The 26126-nt window shown below is 45.9% G+C and overlaps 1 protein-coding gene across 5 annotated transcripts in view; it reads right to left on the bottom strand.

Moving 5' to 3' along the window:
- The window catches only part of LOC111158943 (MCF.2 cell line derived transforming sequence), a 112354-nt gene extending 87902 nt beyond the window's left edge, over positions 1-24452 (bottom strand). For 4 of the 5 annotated variants that reach the window (XM_022521281.1, XM_022521282.1, XM_022521283.1 and 1 more), the window contains exon 1: positions 24185-24449. In XM_022521281.1, the coding sequence (XP_022376989.1) occupies positions 24185-24446 (262 nt within the window). In that variant the 5' untranslated portion in view covers positions 24447-24449. Of the gene's footprint in view, positions 1-24184 lie in introns of all 5 variants that reach the window. The other variant, XM_022521286.1, reaches the window with a different exon arrangement.
- Between the last annotated feature and the right edge of the window lie 1674 nt (positions 24453-26126).

Here is a 26126-nt window from a genome sequence, read left to right as displayed (position 1 = left end):
TCAAACCTCACATTGGGCATGGTGCCTACTTCAAAAAAAAAAAAAAAGTGATCTCTACACCCAACATGGAGCTTGAACCCACAATCCTGAGAACAAGAGTTGCACGCTCCACTGACTGAGCCAGCCAGGTGTCCTGTAAGCATTCTCATTTTTTTTTAAGATTTTATTTATTTATTTGACAGACAGAGATCAAAAGTAGGCAGAGAGGGAAGCAGAGGGGGGGGGGGGAAGCAGGCTCCCTGCTAAGCAGAGAGCCCGATGCGGGGCTTGATCCCAGGACCCTGGGATCACGACCTGAGCCAAAGGCAGAGGCTTTAACCCACTGAGCCACCCAGGCGCCCCAAGCATTCTCATTTTATAGAAAGCATTTTCACTCTAGATTCTGGTGTATAAGAGCAGTAATTTCAACCCTTGAACTTTATTTCACAGTGACACTCTCTCATGTACTTTACCCTTTCTCTGGGGTTTCTGTTCACATGCAACAGAAGAAAAGTTCTGAACCATGCTGCATGCACGTGCCATTCTGCCCAGGAACTGAAGAGCTATGGCAGACAAAATGCTTCAGAGGGAAATAACTCTATAATCTCACATTTTCCTAAAAATCAGAAGCAAAAATAAAGCTCAGATTAAAATAAAAGGGAAGGGGCGCCTGGGTGGCTCAGTGGGTTAAGCCTCTGCCTTCAGCTCAGGTCATGATCCCAGGGTCCTGGGATCGAGCCCCGCATCCAGCTCTCTGCCCAGCGGGGAGCCTGCCTGCCTCTCTGCCTACTTGTGATCTCTCTCTGTCAAATAAATAAACAAAATCTAAATAAAATAAAATAAAATGAAAGGGAAAAGAGTTCCTGAGTAGCTCAGCTGGTTAAGCATCTGCCTTCGGCTCAGGCCATGATCCCGGGGGTCCTGGGATTGAGCCCCACATCTGGCTCCCTGATCAGCGGGGCGCCTGCTTCTCCCTCTCCCACTCCCCCTCTCCTTGCTTGTGGGTTCTCTCTCACTGTTTCTCTCTCAAATAAATAAATAAACTTTTTTTAAAAATTAAATAAAACAGAAGGGAAAGTAACAGAAACGTCCACCAGAGGGATATGATCTCTTCTATGGCCATCAATCTGGTGCCATCACCAGCAGGAAAACAGAGGAGAAAGTGGCAGATGTGATTGAAAACGGTTATCATCTGCCGATCCTACTACTTGCCAGGCTCAGCGTAGAGCACTTCAGATGCATTTGCTCTGGTCTCAACGACAAAATCCTCCAAGAGGGATAGTGAATCTCTTACCTTACAGAAGACCAAACAGGCTTGGAGAAGCTCTTTCACATTCATTCATTCATTCATTCAAGAAATTCATATGAACAATTGCCAGGCACCAAGCATGTTCAGACTCAGGGTAGCATCTAGTAGATCTAGAAGAAGCTTTTACAGTGTCATCTATTTGGTTCCCAGATAATCTAAAATCTGCACTCAGAAGAATGTAAGCAATTAGCTCTAATGCAAATTACTAACTAGATATGTCTCTGTGACCTCCCCTCTTCTTCCAGGAAGACTATCATTCCAAACTATATCAAGAATGTTTATAAACAATCTTTTGCAAGGAACTCCATTATTTTTACAGCTTGAAATTCTTAACAATGATGCTTACTTTTAGCAATCATCTCTTTGAAAGTTCCCTATTGCTGATGTGCAGAACTCAGATAAAATTAGGTTTTGAGTCCTAAATCCTGTTGCAAGGCAGAAGGGATTCTACGAGTGTAATTTTTCCCTTTCAGTATGAAAGGCAGATACACTACCCATCTGTAAATAGTAATGACTTAGCACGTGCAACAAACTGAAATGCTGTCTTGATTTGTGATATGCTTTAAATAGTGGAATAAACAAAAGGGTAATTCTGAAAACATCACAAAATGAATTCCCGTTACGCCACAATAGAACAAACCATGCCACATTCTGTTCTACAACAGAGGTCCAGTATGAAACACTCACATAATTCTGTGCTAACAGAAGACAACCAAGATTCTTGCTAAATCCTTCTTCTGCTAACAATGTACGGGAGCCTCCAGCCAATCCACTCTAATTAAATTCGCCAAATATCTACTGGATTTCTATTTGTTGTTCTCTGCTGGGTGCTGTGGCCCATTGGAATATAAACAAGAGTTTCTCACCTTACAAAGCTTAAAAATTAGAAGATAGGACACCAGGCCATAAAAGACAGTGTAAGACAGTGTCTGCTATAATAGAAACATACAAGAGAAGGTAAGGGGGGAGTGAGATTATTACATCTACATTGAACAATGAGAAAAAGGAAAGTGTCATAGATGATGTGACATCTGAGCTGGGCCTTGAATACTGATTAGGATTCAAACCGCGGACAGGAGACCAGAGGACATTCCAGGTAAAAGAAACAAGGTTCCAATGCAGAAGTAAGTGAAGGCATCAGGGGCTCTATGTAACCCGACAGGATTTGAGTTTAGAGCATGGGCTAGCCTAGCTAGAGCTAGAAAGCAAGACTAGAAGCAGAAAGTGGAGAGCAGGCTTCTGAAATGCCTCTGAGCCAGGACCACTGACTTAGCACAAAGATATTTTCCAAGCAGGCAATTCCTGTAACAGCACAGCAGGGTTGCAGCGGCTGGTGGATTCCATAATCAATGAGCTATTCACTTACAGTACAACCTCAGGCCACATGAGTCAGGTTGTTTGTAAGCTCCTATACAACAAAACATGTGGGAAGAAAAAGGAAAGTCCTTCTTTTGTGTGTTATAAACTCCAGACAAACCTTGACTTGACTACTCTTCTAAAAGACCCATTTTTTCCCACTGGTAACATTTCTGAAATCTAGAGGTATCTTGGAAACACTAATACATTTTACTCATTTTTTCCTTTTCCCATCTAAAACCCTATGTTAAGGAGAAAAACCATGAGAGACTCTTAAGTCTAGGAAACAAACTGAGGGTTGCGGGGGAGGAGGTGGGGGGGTAGGCATTAAGGAGGGCACGTGACGTGATGAGCACTGGGTGTTCTAGGCAACTGCTGAATCACTGAACACTACATCTGAAACGAATGATATACTGTATGTGGGCTAACTGAATTTAAACTTTTTAAAAAACCTATATGGGCAACTGGGAGGCTCAGTGGGTTAAGCCTCTGCCTTTGGCTCAGGTCATGATCTCAGGGTCCTGGGATCAAGCCCCTCATCGGGCTCCCTGATCAACAGGGAGCCTTTTTCCCCCTCTCTCTCTGCCTGCCTCTCTGCTTACTTGCGATCTCTCTTTCTCTCTCTCTCTGTCAAATAAATAAATCTTTAAAAAAACTATATTAAGTACCTTAGAACAAATCAATTACAAACACGAAAAGGAAAAATAGGAAATTACAAAATAAATTCCCAAGCTCTTTGGGGTTGAGCTATATACACACACATATACATCATTATACATATGTATACATATGTGTGTATATATGTCACACATATATGTCATTACCTTTCATGACTGTCATTTTATTTTTTAATTAGGCTCCATGCCCAATACGGGGCTTGAACTCATGACACTGAGAGATCAAGAGTCAGATGCTTGGGGCGCCTGGGTAGCTCAGTGGGTTAAGCCGCTGCCTTAGGCTCAAGTCATGATCTCAGGGTCCTGGGATCGAGTCCCGCATCGGGCTCTCTGCTCAGCAGGGAGCCTGCTTCCCTCTCTCTCTCTCTCTCTGCCTGCCTCTCTGTCTACTTGTGATCTCTGTCAAATAAATAAATAAAATCTTTAAAAAAAAAAAAAAAAGAAAAGAGTCAGATGCTCTACGTACTAAGTCAGCCAGGTGTCCCTACAACCGTTGTCTGAGATGTCATATGGTATAAGACAATGTGGCATGAAAAAAAAATCAAAATTGTCCATTTAGGGATGCCTAGATGTCTCAGTCGGTTAAGCATCTGCCTAAAGCTCAGGTCATGATCCCACAGTCCTGGGATCGAGTCCCACATTGGGCTCCTTGCTCCCTGGGGAGTCTGCTTCTCCCTCTGCCTGCTGCTCCCCCTGCTTGTAGGTTCTCTCTCTCTGACAAATAAATAAATAAAATCTTTAAAAAAAAAAAAAACCTGTCCATTCAGTATAATGTCAACTATGTACCTATTTAACAAAATCTGTAAAGAAATATACTCCAATGTTAATAGGGTTTTTCCTCTGGGCCATAAAATTCATTTTGGGGGGCATATTTTCCACATTTCTTTTGCAATGATCAAGTTCACTTTTTAAAGACTATTTTTAGGGGTACCTGAGTGGCACTGTCAGTTAACCGTCTGCCTTTGGCTCAGGTCATGATCCCAGAGGAGTCCCAGGATCAAGCCCTGCAGGGAGTCCAGTCCCGCATCCGTGCATCCCCCCGCATCTCCGCATCTGGTTCATTGCTCAGCAGGGAGTCCTCCTCTCCCTCTCCTTCTGTTCCTCTCCCTTTCACTTGCTCGCTCTCTCAAATAAATAAAATCTTTTTTAAAAAGATTTTTTTAGAGCAGTTTTAGGTTTACAGCAAAATTGAAGGGAAAACACAGAGAGCCGCCATATCCCCACTACCCCTGCATATGCACAGTCTTGCCCACTGTCAACATCTCCCACCAGAGTGGTACATGTCGAAATTGAGGCAACTAAGCTGACACATCATTATCAATTGATTTTTGACAAGGACGAGACAATTCAATGAGGAAAGAATAGTCTTTTCAACAAATGGGGATGGGAAACCAGGATATCCACATTCAAAAGAATGAAGTTGGGGGGAGGAGAATAAAGGTGGACCTCTACCTTATACCATAGATAACAATGAATTCAAAATAGATCAAACACTGAAATGTAAGATCTAAAACAATAAAACATTTTTTTAAAGATTTTATTTATTTGACAGACAGAGATCACAAGTAGGCAGAGAGGCAGGCAGAGAGAGAGGGAAGCAGGCTCCCTGCTGAGAAGAGAGCCCGATGCGGGGCTCGATCCCACGACCCTGGGAACATGACCTGAGCCGAAGGCAGAGGCTTTAACCCACTGAGCCACCCAGGCACCCCTAAAACAATAAAACTTTTAAAATATAGAAATAAATCTTTGGGATGTTGTGTTAGCCAAAACTTTTTTATGTATGGCATCAAAAACACAAGCAAGAAAAGAAAAAATTGTAGAGGTGCCAAGGTGGCTCAGTCGGTTGGGTGTCTGCCTTCGGCTCAGGTCATGATCTCAGGATCCTGGGATCAAGCCCCAAATTGGGCTCCCTGCTCAGTGGAGAGTCTGCTGCTCCCCTTCCCTCTGCTGCTCCCCGCTTGTGCTCTCTCACTCGCTCTCTCTCTCTCAAATAAATAAATAAAATCTTTTTAAAAAAAAGAAAAAATTGTTAATTTGACTTTGTCAAAATTTAAACTTTTGTGCTTCAAAGGACACTAAGAAGAAAGTGAAGACAATCCACAGAAAGGTAGAATATATTTGCAAATCATTTATCTGTTAAGGAATATGTATCTAGAATACATAAAGAATACTGGGGCACCTGGGTGGCTCAGTGGGTTGAGCCTCTGCCTTCGGCTCAGGTCATGATCTCAGGGTCCTGGGATCGAGCCCCGCATTGGGCTCTCTGCTCGGCGGGGGGCCTGCTTCCTCCTCTCTCTCTCTGCCTGCCTCTCTGCCTACTTGTGATCTCTCTGTCAAATAAATAAATAAAATCTTTATTAAAAAAAAAGAATACTTACTAATCCATAAATAAAAAGGCAAATAACACAATTAGAAATGGGCAAAGGATTTGAATACATTATCTCCAAAGAAGATATAAAAATGGCCAATGAGCACATGCAAAGATGCTCGACATCATTTAGTCATTAGGGACATGCGTAACAAGACCACAAAGAGATACCACTTCACGCTCATAATCAAAGACGGACAACAAGTGTGAGCAAGTATGTGGACAAATTAGAAGTTTCACACACTGTACATGGGAATATAAAACAGTTTAGCCCCTGTGAAAAATCAGTTGTGTAATTCCTCAAAAACCTACATGGACAGTTACATGACCCTGCTATTTTACATGCAGGTATATGCCCCCCCAGAAATGAAAACAGGGTGCCTGACTGGCTCAGGGGATGGAGTATGTGACTGTTGATCTCGAGGTTGTGAGTTCAAGCCCCACGCTGGGTGTAGAGAGCACTTAAAAATAAAATCTTAACAAAAATGAAAACATACATCTACACAAAAACATGACAGGGACATTAATAGCATTATTCATAATAACCAAAAGGTAGAAACAACACAAAAAGCCATCAGCTGTAGACGGGATAAATAAAACGTGGCGTATCCACACAATGGAGTATTACTCAGCAATAAGGTAAGGAAGGACTGACACAGACATGGATGGATCCTGAAAATATTTTACTAAGTGAAAGAAGCCACAAATTACACTGTTCCATTTATAGGAGATACCCAGAATAGGCATAGAGAGAGATGGAGAGTAGATTCGTGGTCCCTTAGGGCTAGGGAAATGGGGCCCTTGGGGGCATGACAGCAGAAGGGTATACAGAGTTTCTTTTAGGAATGATGAAATGTCCTAAAACCGATTGCAGTGACAGCTACACAGCTCTGTGAATGTGTTAAAAACACTGAATTTGGGGGCACCAGGGTGGTTCAGTGGGTTAAAGCATCTGCCTTCAGCTCAGGTCATAATCCCAGGGTCCTGGGATCAAGCGCTGCATCAGGCTCTCTGCTCAAAGGGCTGCTCCCCCTCTCTCTCTGCCTGCCTCCCTGCCTACTTGTGATCTCTCTCTCTCTGTCAAATAAATAAATAAAATCTTTAAAAAACAACACTGAATTTTACATTTCAAATTGGTAAATCGTGCAGTAAGTGAATTATAGCTCAATAAAACTTCCGAAAAAGAAATGAGGGGAGGAATTGGTGTTTGTAAGAAAAACAGTCACTGGAGCAAAGGATGCATGTTTTCTACTTCTCCTTCCTAAGGAATCTCATCATGAGAAAGAAAGGTAAGCTCGTCTTTTGGAAATAGGTGTTAAGGGAAAAAAAGGTGAAGGTTGTGCATAAAGATAAGCCACAGTGACATGGGGGGCTATATATGGCTTTTATCTTAGGTGATGTATATACACAAAATGCTGCTTTTTTCAGAAAATAAGTATTTTTTATCGAGGTAATAGAGCACAGTCCTGAGTACATGCTCCAGGGACAAAGTGTCTGGGTTCCAGTTTCAGCTCGAGCACTTGCAAGTTGTACCACCTTAGACCTGCTAAAACAGGTGTCTCAGTTTCCTTTATTGGTAAAATGACCAAAATGATAGTCCCCGTTTCATCGGGTGATTGTGATGAGTAAATCTGTTAATACAAAGACTTGGAACACTGCCCGGTGTATGGCAAGCACTCAATAAATGTTAAATTGTTAGAGAACAAAGGAAAAAACAAGTGTAATGTTAAAGGCTTAGTGTACAAGGGAGCATTCAGGAAGCGGCAGCAACCATTGGGCTAGCAGTGCAGTCCTGCAAAGATTTAAATTCTCCCCTTCCCCAGTCACAAGTGCGCCAGGGGCCAGAATACCACTTTCACCTTTTAGTTCATCTGCAAATAGGGGAATATGTACCTCGTGTTTCTGGTCTGTATCTCAGGTCTTGTATATAAGGAAAACTCAGAAGATCTCATATTTGAACATAAGACTTGAACTTCCAGGGCGCCTGGGTGGCTCAGTTGGCTAAGCACCTGACTTTGGCTCAGGTCATGATCTCAGGTCGGGGTGAGGGGGTGAGGCAGGCCTCCCCAAGTCAGGCCCCATGCTCAGCAGGGAGCCTGCTTCTCCCTCTCCCTCTGCCACCCCCCGCCACTCATACTCTCGCCCTCGCCCTCTCTTCTCTCAAATAAAGAAATAAAAATCTTTAAAAAAAAAGTAATAAAAGACTTGAGCTTTCAAGTCTAAAAAACACAGAGAAGCTTCCCTTATTGGTTACATGGGGAAAAAATCCTGAAAAACCTTCCTGTTACAGAACACGAAAGCGTGGTGGGAAAAATAACGTTAAATTTCCTTTCAAACTGGCAGGAAGACAAGGAAACCCTCAGAGGCTAAAACCATTTCAAGGGCGCATATCCTGAGAGAGAAGCCGACTGAGAAAGGCAGCTTCCCTCTGGCATGGGCCAGTTCCCGGGTGACTTAGAACTTGGTTCGAATGGTCATGCGCTTGTGACGATTCAAAGCCCACAGCACTGGGAATCAGATCAGAGAAAATATAGGAGAATATCTGTATCACCTGTGGATAGAACCTCTTACATAAACAGAATACAAGCAGTACAAAGCATAAAAGCCTGATAATTTAGGCTACATGAAATTCAAAATTTTCTTTCATCAAAAGACATCATAAAGAAAATGATGAGAGAAGCCACAAATCGTGCAGATATCTGCAATGCATACAGTGACACACAGAATCTAGGATATATGAAAGATTATCAGTCAATCAGAAAAGACAAATCATGCCATAGAAAAGCAAAAAGAGTACCACAAACAGGCATTGCACAAAGAAGAAACATTTAAAAAGATCCCTGATTGCCTCTGCAATGTGTGAAATGCAAATCTGAAGGACAATAGGATAAGCTTTTATACCAACCACTTAGGGAACAATTTTTTAAAAACCAACATTAGCAAGCACCGAAATGCGCAACAACATAATCACAGATCTGTTTTGGTTTTGGCCTTGGCTCTTAACCACAGATCTCTTTTTTCATGAAGCATCCATTTTGAAAGACCACATTAAAAACTGGTCCAGTGATGATAGTAAGAGAACAACACATCAGGTAGCATTTTTACACTGATAGAGCTGAAGGGTAAAGATGATGACTTGACCCCGTCTAAAATGGAAAAAAAAAAAATCCATTCAATGTGGCAACAAAGACCAAAGGAACTCTGAGGTTTGCTTTTTAAAGACATGTAGTATGTCAAATCACACACTGGGAAGTGTCGCCTGGGTACCTACTATGCATTCAAGGTCATTCAAGGTCGTCCTAGCACTCGTTTACAAAGCCCATAATAATGAATAGGTTCCAATTCCTGGAAGAAGGTCCACAGATCTGGCTGTCTTCAGATGCTCAACCTTTTAATTGCCCTTTGAAGGAAGCCACCTTGGGATGATTTTACCCTCAGTAGCATGAAGTGGAATTCTAGGGGAAGATGGGAAATGGAAGGAAGAAATGAGAGGAGGAAGGAAGGAGGAGGAACACAAAACAGGGATCCACATTGAACACGGCACGTGTCTTCATTTGCTATCAGCCATCCTATTCGCTCATGCATTTCTTCTTTCAACAAAACTTTGTCAGACTCCCTGCCTTGTGCCAGGCTCTGTCCGGGGCCGGGGACGTGGAAACCAGTTAAAACACTGGCCTGGATCCCACAGGACTCTGCACCTAAGAGCGGGAGGCAGTGACAGCCCAGAGTGCGGAGTCATACGGCACAGAGCCCAGGATGCTGGGGGCGCACTGAGAAAGCACACCTGGCACTAAACCCATAAAAGAGATCACAAGTCAAAAAGGAATAATAAGACAAAAGCAAAAACAGAAACAAATGGTTTGATGCCCTAACCTCTGCTGAGTATCTCCTGGGGCTCAGTTTCAATCTGTGAGTTTCGGGCCATGACTCCACGCCGTTCTGAGGTCGCTGGACCCGGCCCTGCTTCCAAAGATCAGACGGACTTGGGGGTCCTGCACATGAAGGCAACGATTCACTTCTGCAATTTCTGCAAACACTGCTGTTTCTGTGTGCAGGCACACGCACGCAGTACACGAATGGGACCATTTCCAGCGCAGCAGTTAAAATGGCAGGGTTTGAAAGGGCCCTCCTGCCGCTTTCAAATCACTTGCAAAGTCAGTCTGCAGCACAAAGGAGCTCACAGGGAGCAAAAGGTAAAAACTGCCAGGGGGAGCCTCTTCTTACTTTTCCAGCGCAAAAGCTCTTTCGTGACTTGATCGTGTATCGTAAAATTTACAGCCCCTTTAGTCAACTGTACCCAAATAATTAATGAAATAAAACAAATTTACAGTCCCCCTCAAATTGACATAAGCACTTTTAAAACTGTATCGGCATCATCTTCAAAACTATATGATTGTTAGGAAAATCAGTATCTTTGAGGGGCGCCTGGCTGGCTCCATCAGAAGAGCATGTGAGTCCTGATCTTGGGGTTGTGAGTCTGAGCCCCATGTTGGGTGTAGAGATTACTTAGAAATAAAATCCTTGGGGTACCTGGGTGGCTCAGTGGGTTGGGCCTCTGCCTTTGGCTCAGGTCATGTTCTCAGGGTCCTGGGATGGAGCCTCGCATAGAGCTGTCTGCTCAGTGGGGAGCCTGCTTCCACCCCCCACTCTGCCTGCCTCTCTGCCTACTTGTGATCTCTGTCAAATAAATAAATAAAATCTTTAAAAAATAAAGTAAAATAAAATCCTCGAAAATAAGTATATTTGAGAATTAGCTCCCTTGGGTACCTCTGAAGGCACAGTTTAAAAAAAAAAAACCCTCCTCATCACACAATTTTAAATGTTCCGATTTATTCCTTAACCCAAGAAATTTGGGGGAAATGCATGTAAACCAAAGGGGCATCATCCTAGTCATCCAAATCATCCTGATTCACTACCCACAGTACAAATGAGCAGGAACATGTTAGAACATGAGCTTAAAGATAAAATTTTACTACCCAACCCCTACAGCCACAGCTGCCACTAAATAATTCGGAATATACTAGCTTAGCAATAGGTAAATATTAACATTATCCTCTTTTTACATTTTTATTATAATTTTAGGCCTTTCGAGAGGAGTTATTTAAAGCACAAGCTATAAAAGTAGACGAGATGACCCACTAATGTCAGAACTCGCATATGTGTAGACATACACGGATACGTGTAGACATAGGACCAGAGGCCAGATCTCCTATGCCGTGGCTATTCCTCTCTTCTTGGGTTCAGAGAATCTCATTTTGAAATACACAGCATCTGCAACTGTAAATCCAATTAAAATGACTTACTTCAGCTCATAAGGCATGCAGAAGAACACACAAAACCTGTTCGTGGTCCCTGGAACGTATTAACTAAGGAAGCAAACCTGACCCTCTTTTGTAAACTGTGTCAAGTGCAAAACGGCAAAGAAAGACCCGGCTGGCCACTGCCTTGTGCTGGGATGACTCACATGGTTCAGCTGCAGTTGCAAACTCAAAGATGTCCCTCGGATGCACATATGACTTTTAAGTGTCATCAAAGCGCCTAAGAATATCTAATCACACCATTTCAGTTTAAACGGAGGGAAGATCATTTAAAATCATTCCGTATGGTTTTTCTTATGAAACCGTATATTGAACAGCAGAACAGCTAATGCTTCAACTTAACTAACAGTGGCACAATGGTGCAAATGAAGGCTCGAGGAAGAAAAAAACCACAATGTCCACCCACCCCCCGCCCCGATCGTGAAGGTAACTGGCTGGCTGACCGCCGCAGCGCTGCAGCAGATGCTGACCCAGCCAAAGTATATCTGGAAAGGCAGCTCAACCACAACCAGACCAGACCAGACTTTCTGGCCACAGAGTTATTTAAAATTAATATTCTAGTAGCATCTACAAGCTTCCTATTTGGCCCAGAAGCTTTACAAAGAGAGCCATTAGCAACTTACTAAAAATGAAGTCAGTATATAATTATATATAATACACATTTGCATGCACATATAAAAAAAAATCTGTATTAACTTGATTTTAAAACTTGATTTCCAGTGTAGAAAATGTTGTCAGTGAACTCTTGGAGGGGGTGGGTGGGAAGTGATAAGTTGATTTTTTAAAGTTCGGATTTCTTATGAAGTAAGAGATAATTTAAATATCGATAAATAAATAAAATGGCAATGAAATTTAGATTTTTTTAAGATTTTATTTATTTTATTTGACAGACAGAGATCACAAATAGGCAGAGAGGCAGGCAGAGAGAGAGGAGGAAGCAGGCTCCCCGCTGAGCAGAGAGCTCCGATGTGGGGCTCAATCCCAGGACCCTGGGATCATGACCTGAGCGGAAGGCAGAGGCTTTAACCCACTGAGCCACCCAGGCGCCCCTAGATTTTTCTTTTTTTTTTTTAGATTTTATTTATTTATTTGACAGAGAGAGAGACAACGAGAGTAGGAATGCAAGCAGCGGGAGCGGGAGAGGGAGAAGCCAGCTTCCCGCCGAGCAGGGAGCCCAATGTGGGGCTCAATCCCAGGACCCCAGGATCACCACCTGAGCCAAAGGCAGACCCTTAACCCACTGAGCCACCCTGGTGCCCCCTGAAATTAGATGTTAAAGCCATTGGTTCTTTACATCCATAAATATATATCAGACAAATGAGGATCAATTTCGTTCTTTTTTTTAAAGATATTTATTTATTTATTTGACAGAGATCACAAGTAGGCAGAGAGGCATGCAGAGAGAGAGAGAGGAGGAAGCAGGCTCCTAGCTAGCTAAGCAGAGAGCCTGATGCGGGGCTCGATCTCAGGACCCTGGGATCATGACCTGAGCCTAAGGCAGAGGCTTTAACCCAATGAGCTACCCAGGCGCCCCGAGGATCAATTTCTTAAATAATGTCTCTACTAGAATCTCCTGTTTAAAAAAAAAATAAAAAAGAATCTCCCATTAATGTTAATTATTTTCCTAAGTAGCTAGAGGTGGTCTCCATGTAAAATTGGGCCAGTCTATCAAGGACATACAGAAAGATTAAATAAATTGTATGTACTTATTCAGACACAAGCAGTGTGAATAACTGTGTAAAGAATGCATCATTCTCAAACACAACAGCTTCTCCAGGGTTTATTGCAACTCTGAGTTCACTAAGACAAAACTGGACAAACGCTTCCTTTGTGCTGAAAAGACGCGGTAGCCTCTTTGTGCTCTATGAAAGGAAAACGTGTAAATAACACAACAGGCTGATTTCACATATTTCATTTCCTGTACTCCTGCATCAAAAGTTTCAGAATGAAATCATTTAAAAATAAACACACTAAAAAAAATAAAATAAAAATAAACACAATGACATGTAAGCCATGTATCAGCATACAGGATATGATCCCAGTTTGCTAAAATACCTAGATATACGCGGGTTTTTCAGTTGTTATTCTCACCAGTTAGAAATAAGCTCCCCGAAGGCAGGGATTTTTGTCTGTTGTTGACTGAAATACCCCAACAGTGTCTAGCCCATAGAAAGTGATCAATAAATATTTATTGAATTGATAAATCTGTCCGTAGAAAATTTCCAAACCTGAACTGTTAGTAGTGCTTTCCTCCAGAGAGTAGGACTGGGCTGGGCACGAGGGTAACTCACTTATTAGTTTACGGGCATATGTTGTTTAGATGTTTTACAAAGATCATATATAAATAATTTAAACAGGGGCACTTGGCTGGCCCAGTTGGTGGAGCACGCAACTTTTAATCTCAGGGCCGTGAGCTCAAACCCCCACGCTGGGTGTAGAAATTACTTACAAAAAATAGAACCTGGAAAAAAGAATTTTTTAATTAAAAATAAACACAGAAAAAAATGGAAAAATAAAACATACTTCCTTTCCAAAAGCAAACAAACAAAAAAAACACGCCATCCGCAGGAAAGAAGGAGTACGTAAGGCACTTGGCAAGGAGAAGAGCGCTAGAGAAGAAAAGCGAGAAGAGAAAGGGATGAAGGGCCAAAAAGTACCTGAGGAAAATGAGGTGCGGCAGGTGGGAAGGGCCAGGGGGCCCACCTCTACCCAAGAGCTTGCTGCCCCTCCCAGGCTGCTGGGCCTCGCCTGGCCTAGGTCTCCAGTAGGTGTTTATCTCTGAGCAAGGCTATGGAGCTTTCCCGTCCTCTCCCTCCCTCCCTCCTTCAGATTAAAAACCACCCAGTGGAGACAGTGGATTTTCCTAAAACAAAGGCAGGAGCTGCCACTGTCTTGGGGACCCGCCTACCAATCACAGCCTCATGAATTCATTACTCAGAAACGCAGTTAGTGGAGGGAGATTTTGAGAAGGACTGAAGCATTCCAGAAGGTGGTGACTTACTGTAAGTACAAACAGGGATAAAACAATGTTTTTCCTTCTTCAAACAACAAGCAGAACTGGCCCACACTTACCTGTCTAGGCCCCACCCTCTATTTTCCTAAAAGACATCTCCGGCCACAGGGATGGGGATCACACTCTTGACGGACAAATGGGCTTGTCCAGCCCGGAAAGGTCTTTACAGATTCCTAGTCAATGTGGGATCAAAACATGTGCCTCTCTTTTGCCCCGATATTGTCCCATCCTGGTCCCACACATACTCGAGTGCCAAATGCGAACCCAAAACACTAAGACAACTGAGTTAGTGATTATAGTGCACTATTTTTGTCTTCATTTGTGCTTTTGCTTTTCCTTGGAAAACCTCTCGTGGATATTTACATGTTTGCCTCTCAAGCTTTTTGCAAAGGTCTCCAGAATAAGTCTCCTAATAGGAATGAGTTAATATATCTCGATCTGTCTACACTCATGAAACACTACGGATGAATAACCATCCCGAATGAGCAATGAGGGGCCAGAATGCATCATAGTAAATAATTCCCAAATACCTTAAATGTGAATTCCCCACATTTAGGAAGACCTCAATTTGTACAACTATAAAAGTGAAGATCAGACACTCCGTAAATTCATCTACGAATTCAATGGGAGTCCTGGCAAAATCCCAGCCAGTTTTTAATGCAGAAAATGACAAGCGAATCCTAAAATTCATATGGAGACGCAAGGCTCCCAGAATGACGACGACAATCTTAAAAAATTCACACTGTCAGATTTCACATTTTCGTACATGGCTACAGTAATCAAGACAGCGATAGCAGTATAATGATGGACTTAGGGACAGATCAGTGGAATCGAATTGAGAGTCCAGAAATAAACCCTTACATTACGGTCAGTTGATTTAAAGCCGGGGTACTAAGACATTTCAGTGGGAAAGAATATTCTTTCAACAAACGGTGTTAGGGACACCTGGATACATGGACACGCAAAAGAAGAAACCCATAACTCACATAGTGCACAAAAATCAACTCAAAATGGGTCAGACCTAAATGCAAGAAAACTATAAAACTCCGATGAAAACGCAGGTGTGATTTTGTGACCTTGGATCAGGCCAATGTTTCTTACATAGGACACCAAATGCTCAGGAGATATGAGTAAAAAATAAGCCAACAAGTACATAAAAAGATGCTCAACAGTAACGAATCGTCTGGGAAATGTGAACCAAAACCACAGTGAGCTGTCTATCCCCTCCTGCCAGGCAGGACTGCTAGCACCAGAAAGAGGAGAAGGAAGGAATGTTGGGGACGATGCAGAGAAAAGGGAGACTTTGTGCCCTGTTTGGTGGGAATGGAAACTGCCACGGCCATGATGGAAAACAGAATGGAGGTTCCTCAACAAATTAAAAACAGAACTACCATAATATCCAGCAATTCTGCTTCTGGGGGTCTACTTCCGAGCAAAACAAAACACTAACTCCAAAAGAGATCTGCGCAATGAGCACTGCATGTTCAGATATCAAAAAGATAGCTGTTCAGGACAACAGCCAAGATTCAGAAGCAACTTAAGTGTCCATCCACAAAGGAATGGATAAAGACAATGTGGTGTGTGTGTAAAATGAAATAAATTCAGCCATAAAAAGGAAATGTTGCCATTTGTGAAAACATGGGTGGACCTTCAGGCTGTTAGGATGATCTCACTTTTATGCAGAATCTTAAAAAAAAAAAAAAAGCCAGCTCACAGAGCACAGATTGGTGGTTGCCAGAGGCGGGGGAGGGGTCAAAATTTACAAACTTCCAGTTACAAAATAAACAAGTCATGGGGATCTAATGTATAGCATTAATTAATAATACTGTATTACATATTTGAAAGTTGCCAAGAGAGCACATTTTTTTTTAAGATTTTATTTATTTATTTGACAGACAGAGATCACAGGCAGGCAGAGAGGCAGGCAGAGAGAGGAAGGGAAGCAGGCTCCCTGCTGAGCAGAGAGCCCGACGTGGGGCTCGATCCCAGGACGCTGGGATCATGACCTGAGCCGAAGGCAGAGGCTTTAACCCGCTGAGCCACCCAGGCGCCCCGAGAGCACATTTTTAAAAAACTCATAAGAATAAGATTTTGTAAATTATGTGTGGTGACTGATGTTAACTAGAGCAATCGTGATCATTCTGCTATATATACAAACATCCAATGTTATAGACCTGAAACGAATAATGTTATATGTCAACTGTATCTCAAAAACAAAACAAAACAAAACAAAAACAAAAACAAAAAAACAAATTGAGGACAGAGACTCAAAACAAAGAAAGGAAAAAAGAGGGGGAAATTTGACTTCAAAGTTTAAAATGTTTTTGTGCTTCAAATGACACCATCAAGAAAATGAAAATATAGCTCACAAAATAGGAGAAAATATTTACGAATCAAATATTTGGTAAGATTTTGTATAAGGACTACAGAAAGAAGTCTTATAACTAAACAGTTAAAAAAAAAAAAAGGAATAGCCCAATTTAAAAAAGGGCGAAGAATCCGCATAGACATTTCTCCAAAGAAGACATACAAATGGCTAATAAGCACATGAAAAGATGCTCAACTTCACTAGTCTTCAGGGAAATGCAAATCCAAACCACAATGAGAAACCACTTCACACCCACAGGGATGGCTGGAATCAAAAAGACAAGATTAACAAGTCCTGGGAAGAAGAAATTGGAACCCTCGCGCAGGGATGGCTGGAATGTAATATGTTACAGCCGCTTGGGAAAAGTCTAGGAACTCCTCAAGAGATTAAACACACACCCACTCTACGACCTAGAAAATCCACTCCTAGATATATGCTGAAGAGAAATGAAAACATATGTCCACACAAAATCTTGTATAAGAATGTTCACAACAATGTTATTCACAACAGCTAAAAAGGTGGAAACTCAGGGCGCCTGGATGGCTCAGTCCATGAAGCAGGTGCCTTCGGCTTGGGTCATGATCCCAGGCTCCCTGCTCAGTGGGGAGTCTGCTTCTCCCTCTCCCTCTGACGCTTGCCCTGCTTGTGTTCCTGTCAAATAAATAAAATCTTTTAAAAAGGTGGAAACTCAAATGTCCATCAACTAAAGAAACAGATCATTAAAATATGGTGTATCTCCATACAATGCGGTAATATTCAGCCACATAAGAGAATGAAATGCCAACCCGTGCTACAACATGAATGAACCTTTAAACGTTATGCTAGGAGAAAGAAGCCAGCAACAAGAGATCACATATCTTCCGAGTCTGTTTCTCTGAAGTGTCCAGGACAGACTAGTCTGGAGAGGTAGAAAGCGCTGTGTGACATTTGGCCACCAGGGGCTGGTGGGAAGATCTGTGGGGAGGAAACAGGGAGTGCCAGGTTTCTTTCTGGGGTCCCAGAACGTTCTAAACTTCTAGTAATAACTGCAAAGTCTATAATTACACTAAAAACCACTGGAATGTATACTTTAAATGGGTTAATTGCATGATATGTGAATTATATCTCAATAAAGCTTAAAAAAAAACTTGAATGGGGAGTGCCTGGCTGGCTCGGGTCAGTAGAGCATGGGATTCTTGATCTCCAGGTCATGACTTCCAGCCCCACATTGGGTATAGAGATTACTTAAGCAAAGAAAACTTGAAAAAAAAAAAAAAAACTTAAATGGGATCCTGGTTCTCTTACTGGCTTTCTCGTTAACAAAACTCTTTTCTGCTCCTCCTTGCTAGGAATCGATCTTGTTCCCTTTTCAAAATAATGCAAAAAAAATCATGCAAAAATTTATCTGAAAACAGAGTAGACCCATCTCAATAAAGTTTCTGGCACTTAATTTTCCAGAGACAGAATACACATGTGTAAACTGTGAGTGTTGCTAAAAAGTCTGTTTTCCCAGCATCTGCAGGCTTAACAGCCAACTTAACTTCTTCATGGCAGAGATGACAACGTCATCACTAAATACCTGAAAGAAAGAGAAGATACTCGATCTTTAAGAGTACACTGCAGTATACTGAGTGTCACTATTCCTACTACCTGGGTACCCTAAAAAACCATGACTCAACTATTAGCTAAGCCCCAAACTTTGGGTAAAATAGTCCTTCTTTCCAATATGCCACCAGCCTTTGGTTTTTCCATTAAAATATAATTTTTTAAAGAAAATTATACCATGTATTTATTTACTTATTTAAGATGTTTTTAAATTTATTTGACAGAGAAGAGGTCACAAGTAGGCAGAGAGGCAGGCAGAGAGAGGAGGAAGCAGGCTCCCCGCCTAGCAGAGAGCCTGATGCGGGACTCGATCCCAGGACCCTGAGATCATGACCTGAGCTGAAGGCAGAGGCTTAACCCACTGAGCCACCCAGGCGCCACATACCATGTATTTAAAATGACAGGAGATAAATGAATAAAGGTCGTCTCCATTGGAAAGCAAGAGTGGCTGCTTAAAATTTTTGCTAAAGGAAGAGTAAGTTGGGAAGGGATTCATCTGTGGCATGAATTTAAACCCCAAGACCCTCAACTACGGATTTCGTGAACCCAGAAAGAAGGACCAGTTAGCACTGAGGCCGCGGTTCCTCTCGCTGGAGAGCTTTCCATGCAAACCTTTTCTTCACCCCCAGGCACGGATTACACCAGTGTGATCTGTGATCCTGAGCAAAGGAACATGATGGGTCAAAGGGGCCTGTGAGCCGATCTGGCAGCGCGAACGTCTGAAAAACAAACTACAGAAATGCTCTGTCTCGTGCAGCTCAGCCTCCCCTCGGGGTGCGCCGCCCTCCTCTCGGGAAGAGGTCACGGGCAAGCCTTCACCGCGGGACACAATCAACAAACAACGGTCCCTTCCGCCTGATCCTTCTCTCTCTGTACTCACCCAACCAGGCTTTAAATACCACCCAGAAGCCTGGGGGCTCCCCAGTCTAGATCCCCACCCAAGATCCCTCCCTTAACCACAAACGCGGGATGCCTCATCCAACCGCTAACTTCACACGTGGGCATCTAAGCCCCTCAGGGTGAACAGGTCCCGGGCCAAACTGCTGCTCCTCATCACGCACCTCTGTCTCCACGGATGACGACTCCTGCCATCCTTTTGCTCGAGCTAAAATTCTTAGAGTCGATCCCGGACTCTTCTGCTTTCTCTCGTACCGTATAACCAAACCGTTAGCAAATCCTTTTGGCTCTGTCTTCAAAATACACCCAGAATCTGAGCACCTCCAAAACCAGCTCTCTGGTTCAAGCCAGCATCATCGGTCCTAACAGTCTCCCTGCTTCAACCTTTGTCTTCCTTTCCTCCTAGTGTCCTCGCAGCGCCCGGAGGGACAGAAGTCACTCCTTTGCACAGCACCTTCCTAGAGCTCCTCGTCTGACTCAGGGTGAAAGCCAAAGGCCTTACCAGTCCTATACGACCCAGACCCGGTACCTTTCTCCCTTCATCTCTGTGTCCCTCACTGTCACTCTCTGTCCCTATCTCTCCATCTCTGCCTGTCTCTCTTACACACACACACACACACACACACACACACACACAAGTTGCTTCAACTTGTCAGTATTCTCTCGTCTCTGGGCCTTTACACCCACTGTCCCCTCTGCCCGGAACACCTCTCAGGACGCACTTCCTCGCCTCCATGAGGTCTTTGCTCAATGTCACCTTGCTAGTGCCAGAAAGAGCCAGCCTGTCAGAGCCTTACACCTGTCAGACACATACAACGAGGGGATGGTTTGGGTGAAAAATAAATTTTAAGAAGCGCTGTGAGCTGGCCAAGGTGCAAGACCTTGGTGGCAAGGAGAAGGGAAACTCACCTTGGCAACGGTCAGATAGGAGGCATCTCCCCTTGAGGGGCTTGCCTGTGCCTCTGCCCTGGGGCGGGTGGGGTGCAGCTTTGTCACTGAGCCTTCCAGGGTGCTCCTTTGAGAAGATGCTATAATAGGGACATTTGCTTTCCTTGGGGACAGCTTCTAAGACTGACTACCTCCTCTGGCGAGCGCTCACAGGCATGCCCGAGAAATGCAATGGGTAAAATGCATCTTGATTTCCTGATTTTTTTTTTAAACATTTATTTATTTATTTGAAAGAGAGTGAAAGCCGGGGGAGGGGGGAGGCAAACAGAGGGAGAGGGAGAGAATCCCATCAGACTACCCACTGAGCTGAGCAGGGGTGGGTGTCGGGGTGGGTTCCATCTCACGACCCTGAGATCAGGACCTGAGCTGGACGGTTAATCGACCCTGAGATCAGGACCTGAGCTGGACGGTTAATCGACTAAGCCACCCAGGCACGCCCCTCCTGAGAGATTTTGAACAAACTGCATTTGTTTTACAAGAAAGTAAAGTATTACAATTTCACATATTGTAATATCTTCACTTACGGGAGAACATAGCATACTGATAAGATATTTAACATCAAGAGCCACCCAAAACACAACTAAGATCTAGAAAAACAGAAAGTAAAAGGCTTTTATGCAATCAGAATAGATAGCTCGGAGTCCGGGCACTAAAGTTCACACACGTGAGTAGAAGCAGACCTCTCGGGGCCCTACTCGTGGTCTACTGACTCATAATTTGCAGACAAATTGTGTCCATGCCTACCTCACAGCAACACACTGGAAGGAGCAATGGCTCAGGAAGGACCTGCTGGTTGGCAGAAACAGTTAAAATAATAGCAGCAAGAAAGGACGGTAACAGGGAGGGGATGGAGGAAAAGATTAGAAAAACAGGCATTACAAATGCAGAGGCAGAACAATCTGTACCCCGTTTCATGCAGGGACAAACAACCCTGCCGACTCTAGGAGCCCTTGAGGCCACACTAAACACAGCACGTTGAAATAACTAATGCTATTACAAGGATAATCTGGAATCATCCAGAAAAGATGCAATTATTACCAAGTTCAGGAGCCAGCTGAGGAAATAATCTTTCTGAAAAGCTTCCCACCCAAAATGGCTACAGATCTGGGGATGGAGGAGGGGGGCGGGGGGTTGAGGTGATCGAGTACCCGAAGGGCTAAACCTCAGTTACCAGGGCGTACGTGTGCACACCATACCACAATGTATACTGAATATTAACTCGTGCTGTGAGTAACACATCTTCTGGAGCTGAACTCTTACAAAATAAACCTTGCAGTGAACAGGTTTTCACGACTACTTATCTGAGTTATCTGAGGTTACCTTAGATCAGTATAGTTTGCATTCTTTGGTCCTGCAAGGAATGTAAAAAATTTCTTTTCTTTTTTTCCTCTTTTTCCCCCCCATCATCAGGTAAGGAAGGTGGGAAGGGGAAAAAAACCCTTTATTTGAGGACAAGTTCAAAAGGTGATTTTATAATAAACGTGGGCTACTTCTGGACTAGACTTTTATAAGTTTAGGGAAAGAATGTCAATGAACTTCAGTGCCAGGATGCCTGCCACAGATGAGAGCAAGAAAGAAGATTCGCTTCTTCCCAGCTGCAGACCTATGGATTGGCTCTCTCTGAATGTTCCACAGAAACCACATATGCCAAGTTGAACCCAAAATCTGTTTGTCCTTCCTCCACCCTGTCACACTAACCAGAAACCTGGAATTAACCCAGTCTAATTCCCTGCTCCTTAAACCTCACAACCAGTCACCAGGTCAAATCTCTTCTACCCTCTCAATTCTGCAAGCTTGTCCTCTTTGCCCAGAACTCACTTGGCCCGTACCTTCAGGCAGACTTACTCAGCCTTCTACAAATGCCTTCTAACTGGCCGCCCTACTTCTCGGCTTCCTCTCTACTGCACAGTCCACATGCTGTGGCCTCTGCACAAACACGAGAATGAGAGTCCTAAAAACAAGAAGCCCCACCAGGCCCGGCCACTGTTGACCACTGTGCGCACTGTCCAGGGTACAACCCTAGCAGGGGCACTTTTCAGGATGCGGTCTGTGTGAACGGAGCCCTGAAGAGTTGTGCAGTGTACAACTTGTATAACCACATGCAGCAATTTTGCCATGTTCCTCCGCTTACAACACTCCTTTGGCTCCCCATGGCCCTACAAATAAAGTAAAGCCCTTTAGTATGCGTTGCAAGACTGCCTGATCCAGTCCCTGCCTATTTCTGCAAATTTCTCTCTCCAGTACTTTCTACACTTTACACTCCAATCATTCAAAAACCAAACAATTCCCCAAACCTACTATGCTGCTCCCCTTCCGCTTGTTTTTGTTAACTGTTAGTTCTTTTGCCTAGAATCCCCCTCTCCCTACCTATCCGCACCACACTCCATCCACTATCCCCAATCCACCAAGGAAATGTGCCCACCCTGAAGATTCAAAAAGAGGCAACCATCTCCTCTCTGGCTGCCCCTCAGCAGATACTGCACAAGCACGTGTAATTCAGCTTGTTACATGGTACCATGTTTCTCCTAGCGATTAGTTCATGAATAATCATGACTGAAACGATCTTTCGGAAAGTTCTGTACCACAATGAAAAGCTTTATGAACGTATTTTTTTAAAATATGTGACCATTTAAAAATTTTTTAAATATATTAAATATACGTGAAATCCTTTTCACATGTAAAATGATTGTACTACGGCATGTGTTCTAACAGCACGGGTACACACCACTTCCAGGACACTTTGTTGGTGCGTAAGGTGGAAGAGAGACTGTTAAAAATGCTGAAAGGCAGATAACTACTGCAAGCTCGTGTAAAAACAGCCACATGCAGGAGTCTTCAAAAGTAGGGAAAGATGAAACTTCACACAACTATAGAGGTAAGAGAAATCACTGGCTGTAGAAATGTCAGCTTGCATTTCAGAGCAGAGCTAATTTCATTTTTGTGATAAAGCACACATTTCTCCTATGGAAGTTTTTTTGTTTGTTTGTTTTTTAACCCTTAGGAAGATGCAGAGAAGGAAAATGAGAACAAGACGCGAGACGCGAAGTACTCTCCACTTTCACTGAGCTGCACGCGTTTGGGTGAGATTTTGTGTAGCATCCAAAAACCATTTCAGTTGCTTAAGACCTGAAAGAGTTTGTGTCCCCATCACCACGCTCCCCCTTAGTGATTTATTACGTAGAGGGAGAAAATACTACTGACCACCTCAAAAACCAAGCAGGTAAGACAGCAAGTTCTGTGTTACGAAGATGCACAGACGGGATTTGTGAATGATCCCGAATAAGGAGGAATATTTGGAACATGTGTTGCGGCTCCCTGCTTTGCAGAAAATCGCCAAGTCTGTTTTTCCGTTGCCAAACCCCCCCCCCCCCCCCCCCCGGCGAGGCTTAGCACCTGCTCGACCTAAACCACAAAGGCAGCGGAGGAAGACGTGTCCATCACGGGCAGTACCTCGCAGACTTGTCTGAAAAGCCCCAGCTGAACTTCAGGTCCCAGAGTTGCACCCTGTTCGTGGGGTGCCCCGCGCCCCAGTCTGCACGGTCCCTGGGAACGTAGCTCCTCAAGAGCCCCGGAGCCGGGCAGCTCCGACGAGGGGGCCGCGGGGGCCTCGAAGCCGCCCAGTGCCCGAGTCCACGTTCCGCCGCTCACACCCCTTTCCCAAACCGCCGCCGAGGCACGCAAAGTTTTGTGAGTTTGTTGGCTTTTTTGTCCTGACAGACAAACAAAAACTTCGGCCTTTGTAGCGAGGACCCCAGGGGGGCAGGAAGCTCGAGGACCAAGCCGGAAAGATGCACCGCTCCGGGCGGGGGCAAGCCCAGCGGCGGCCGCCCCGTTCCTCTCCCCCTCCTCCAACTGCGGGTCTCGGATTCCCGCGCCTCTTTGGGCTCGGTTTCCCCCGCACGTGTTGCTCAACACCGCCCCCCCCCCCCCCCCCCTTTCCCCGCCTTCAGGGACTGTTCGAAGGGACGTGCAGCCCGGGGGAGACCGGCTTCAAGTCGGCGGGATGCGGACTGGGAAGAAGCCGTCGGGTCCCACCTGTCCCGTGCCACACGGCAGCGCGGGGGCCCGGTGGGGCGCACCCCGGCCCGGCAGCGGCGGAGGCCCGAGGAACTACGGCCGCGGGGGGGGGGGGGCCCCCCCCGAGGGGGAGGGGGGCGGGGGGGCGGGGGCGCCCCCCCGGCCCGGGGGGGGGGGGGGGCGGGGGAACACGGGGCGGGGGGGGGGGGGGGCGCCCCTGCAGTGGGGAAGGGGTGCGGGGCGCGAGCGCCAGCCCGCCGGCCGGGCTGGGGAAGGAGCGGCGGGCGGCGGCGCGGGCCGGCGGGGCGGGAGCGGGGGCGCCCGGCGGCGTGCGCGGGGAGGGAACTTACCTGCGACGAAGACCGCCTGCAGGAGGCAGAGGTAGCTGCGGCCGTACTTCTCGGAACTCCTCCCGCGCGGCAGGGCCACGGCCACGTCCACCTGCAGAGGGGCGGCCTGGGCGGCTGGCACCGACGCGTAGCGGTCCCGGCCCACAAGCAGGCCCGGGGTCCCGCCGCACCGCACGGGGGCCGGGGGCGCCGAGGCCGGCCGCGCGTCCGGGGCGGCCAGCGTGGGCGAGCCCAGGTGCGGCCCGGAGCCGGCCGCCGCCATCCTCACGCCGGCGCCCGGGACCGGACCGCCGAAGCCCGCCCCGCGTCCGGAGAGGGGTCCCGCCGGCGGCCGCGCTCGGCCCCGCCGCCCCGCCGCCGGGGCCTGCCCGCCCGAGCCCGCTCGTGGGGCCCGAGGCGCCAGAGGCCGGAGCGCGCGCGCCCAGAGCCCGGGAACTCACTGCGAGTTTGCGGCTCCGGGGCACTTGCCTCTGGCCGCCGCCGCCGCGAGGGCGACTCCTCCCGGAGCGCACACACGCCCCCGCCGAGCTTCGCGGAGGCCGAGCGGAGGCGGGGGAGGGGGAGGAGGGGCTCAAGTAGCCTAAAGGGAGAACCCCTGCAGGGACGCCCATTGTCAGGGGAGGGAAGGCCGGGCGGGCCTCGCGCACGTGGTGGGAGGAGACGGCCGGCCTCGCACTCCCATGGCAACTCGTGCGAGTCTCGGCTCTCCCCCTGCGTCCAGCCCGCATCCGGCGGGCGGTCGTTCGCCGCGCGGGGGCATCGCTCCGCGCGCGCACGGGCAGGTGGCCCTGTCGGGACCGCGGCCGTGGCCGGCGCCCGCCCTGGAGGGTCTGCGGGGGTCTGTGCGGAAGCCGGAGTACGCGCTCCCCACCCCCAGGGCAAACACGCGCGCGCGCACACACACACACCCTTGCGGTCCAGATCCCTGACCCCAAAACGCTGGGGTCCTAGGAAGCACCCGGTACGCACACCTGGGCTGCCATCCCAGGGACTTGGGAATCTTAACACGTCTTAGAGCCCAAGCGCGAGAGAGCACAAGAAAACAGGCAAGAGGCGGCAACTCCTTAAAGGAGCCAAGTGGCAAGTCTAAGGAGCCAGAGCTCTTTCCTTTCCCCCAAACCCCCCAAAACGGGGCAGAGGAAAGATGGGGTTCTACAGTGCCTGGAAGAAAAGGCGTGAGCAGGGCCTGCGGGAGCCCTCCCCAGACCCCGCAGCCTGCTGTTAACGTCTGAAGCCCAGTCAACGCCATAGGGATTCGCCCCAAACTTGCTTCTTTTTGGGAACTGCTGGTGCCAGTTCTTTCTTTAAGCCTCCGCCTTTTGGACGTTTTCTGTCAGGAAGAGTGGTCTGATGTTGTATAAGCCAATCCTCGCGGATGGATCTTTTAAACACTCTTGGGGAATCACCGATTTATACCTGCGGAAAATGGGTGTAGGCAAGTGCACAAAAAGCAAAAGCTTTTTGCACAAAAGGCAAGAGCAAGCAAGGAAATGCGCAAGCACCTCTTCCTCCAGCCGGTTTAAGCTCTGTCCGAATGCGGCAACAGGATTGTTTTCCAGCCCCTCTCCTGGATGTGTACAGAGGGGAGAGGAGCAAAGGCTCTTAATTGTCCCCTCTGCGGTAGCTAAGAGATGACAGTAAGCATTCCACCAGTGCTACACTTGTTGATCTTTTACAACTTTAAGTTAAAAATAAATAAGAAGCAGTCTATAAAAGTACTGGATGACTCTACGGGAGTATATTTTTATAATCATGGGGTAGAGAAGGCTTTACTTAGCATAATAAAAAAAAGTATGTGATCCGCATATGGAGAGATGCCTGTTATATTGTCAAGTGAAAAAAGATGCAAAACAGCCTTTGTAGCTGGATCGCACTTCGTTAAACACTGCACGTGGATATGCATGGAAATTGGTTGGGAAGGGTAGACCAGCTAACAGTGGTG

This window comes from Enhydra lutris, unplaced genomic scaffold, assembly GCF_002288905.1.
Source record: "Enhydra lutris kenyoni isolate GAN:26980312 unplaced genomic scaffold, ASM228890v2 scaffoldscaffold65, whole genome shotgun sequence".
In the NCBI taxonomy this organism is placed as follows: Eukaryota; Metazoa; Chordata; class Mammalia; order Carnivora; family Mustelidae; genus Enhydra; species Enhydra lutris.
Note: the sequence above shows the minus strand (reverse complement) of the source record. Positions and strands in the feature narration are given on the sequence as shown.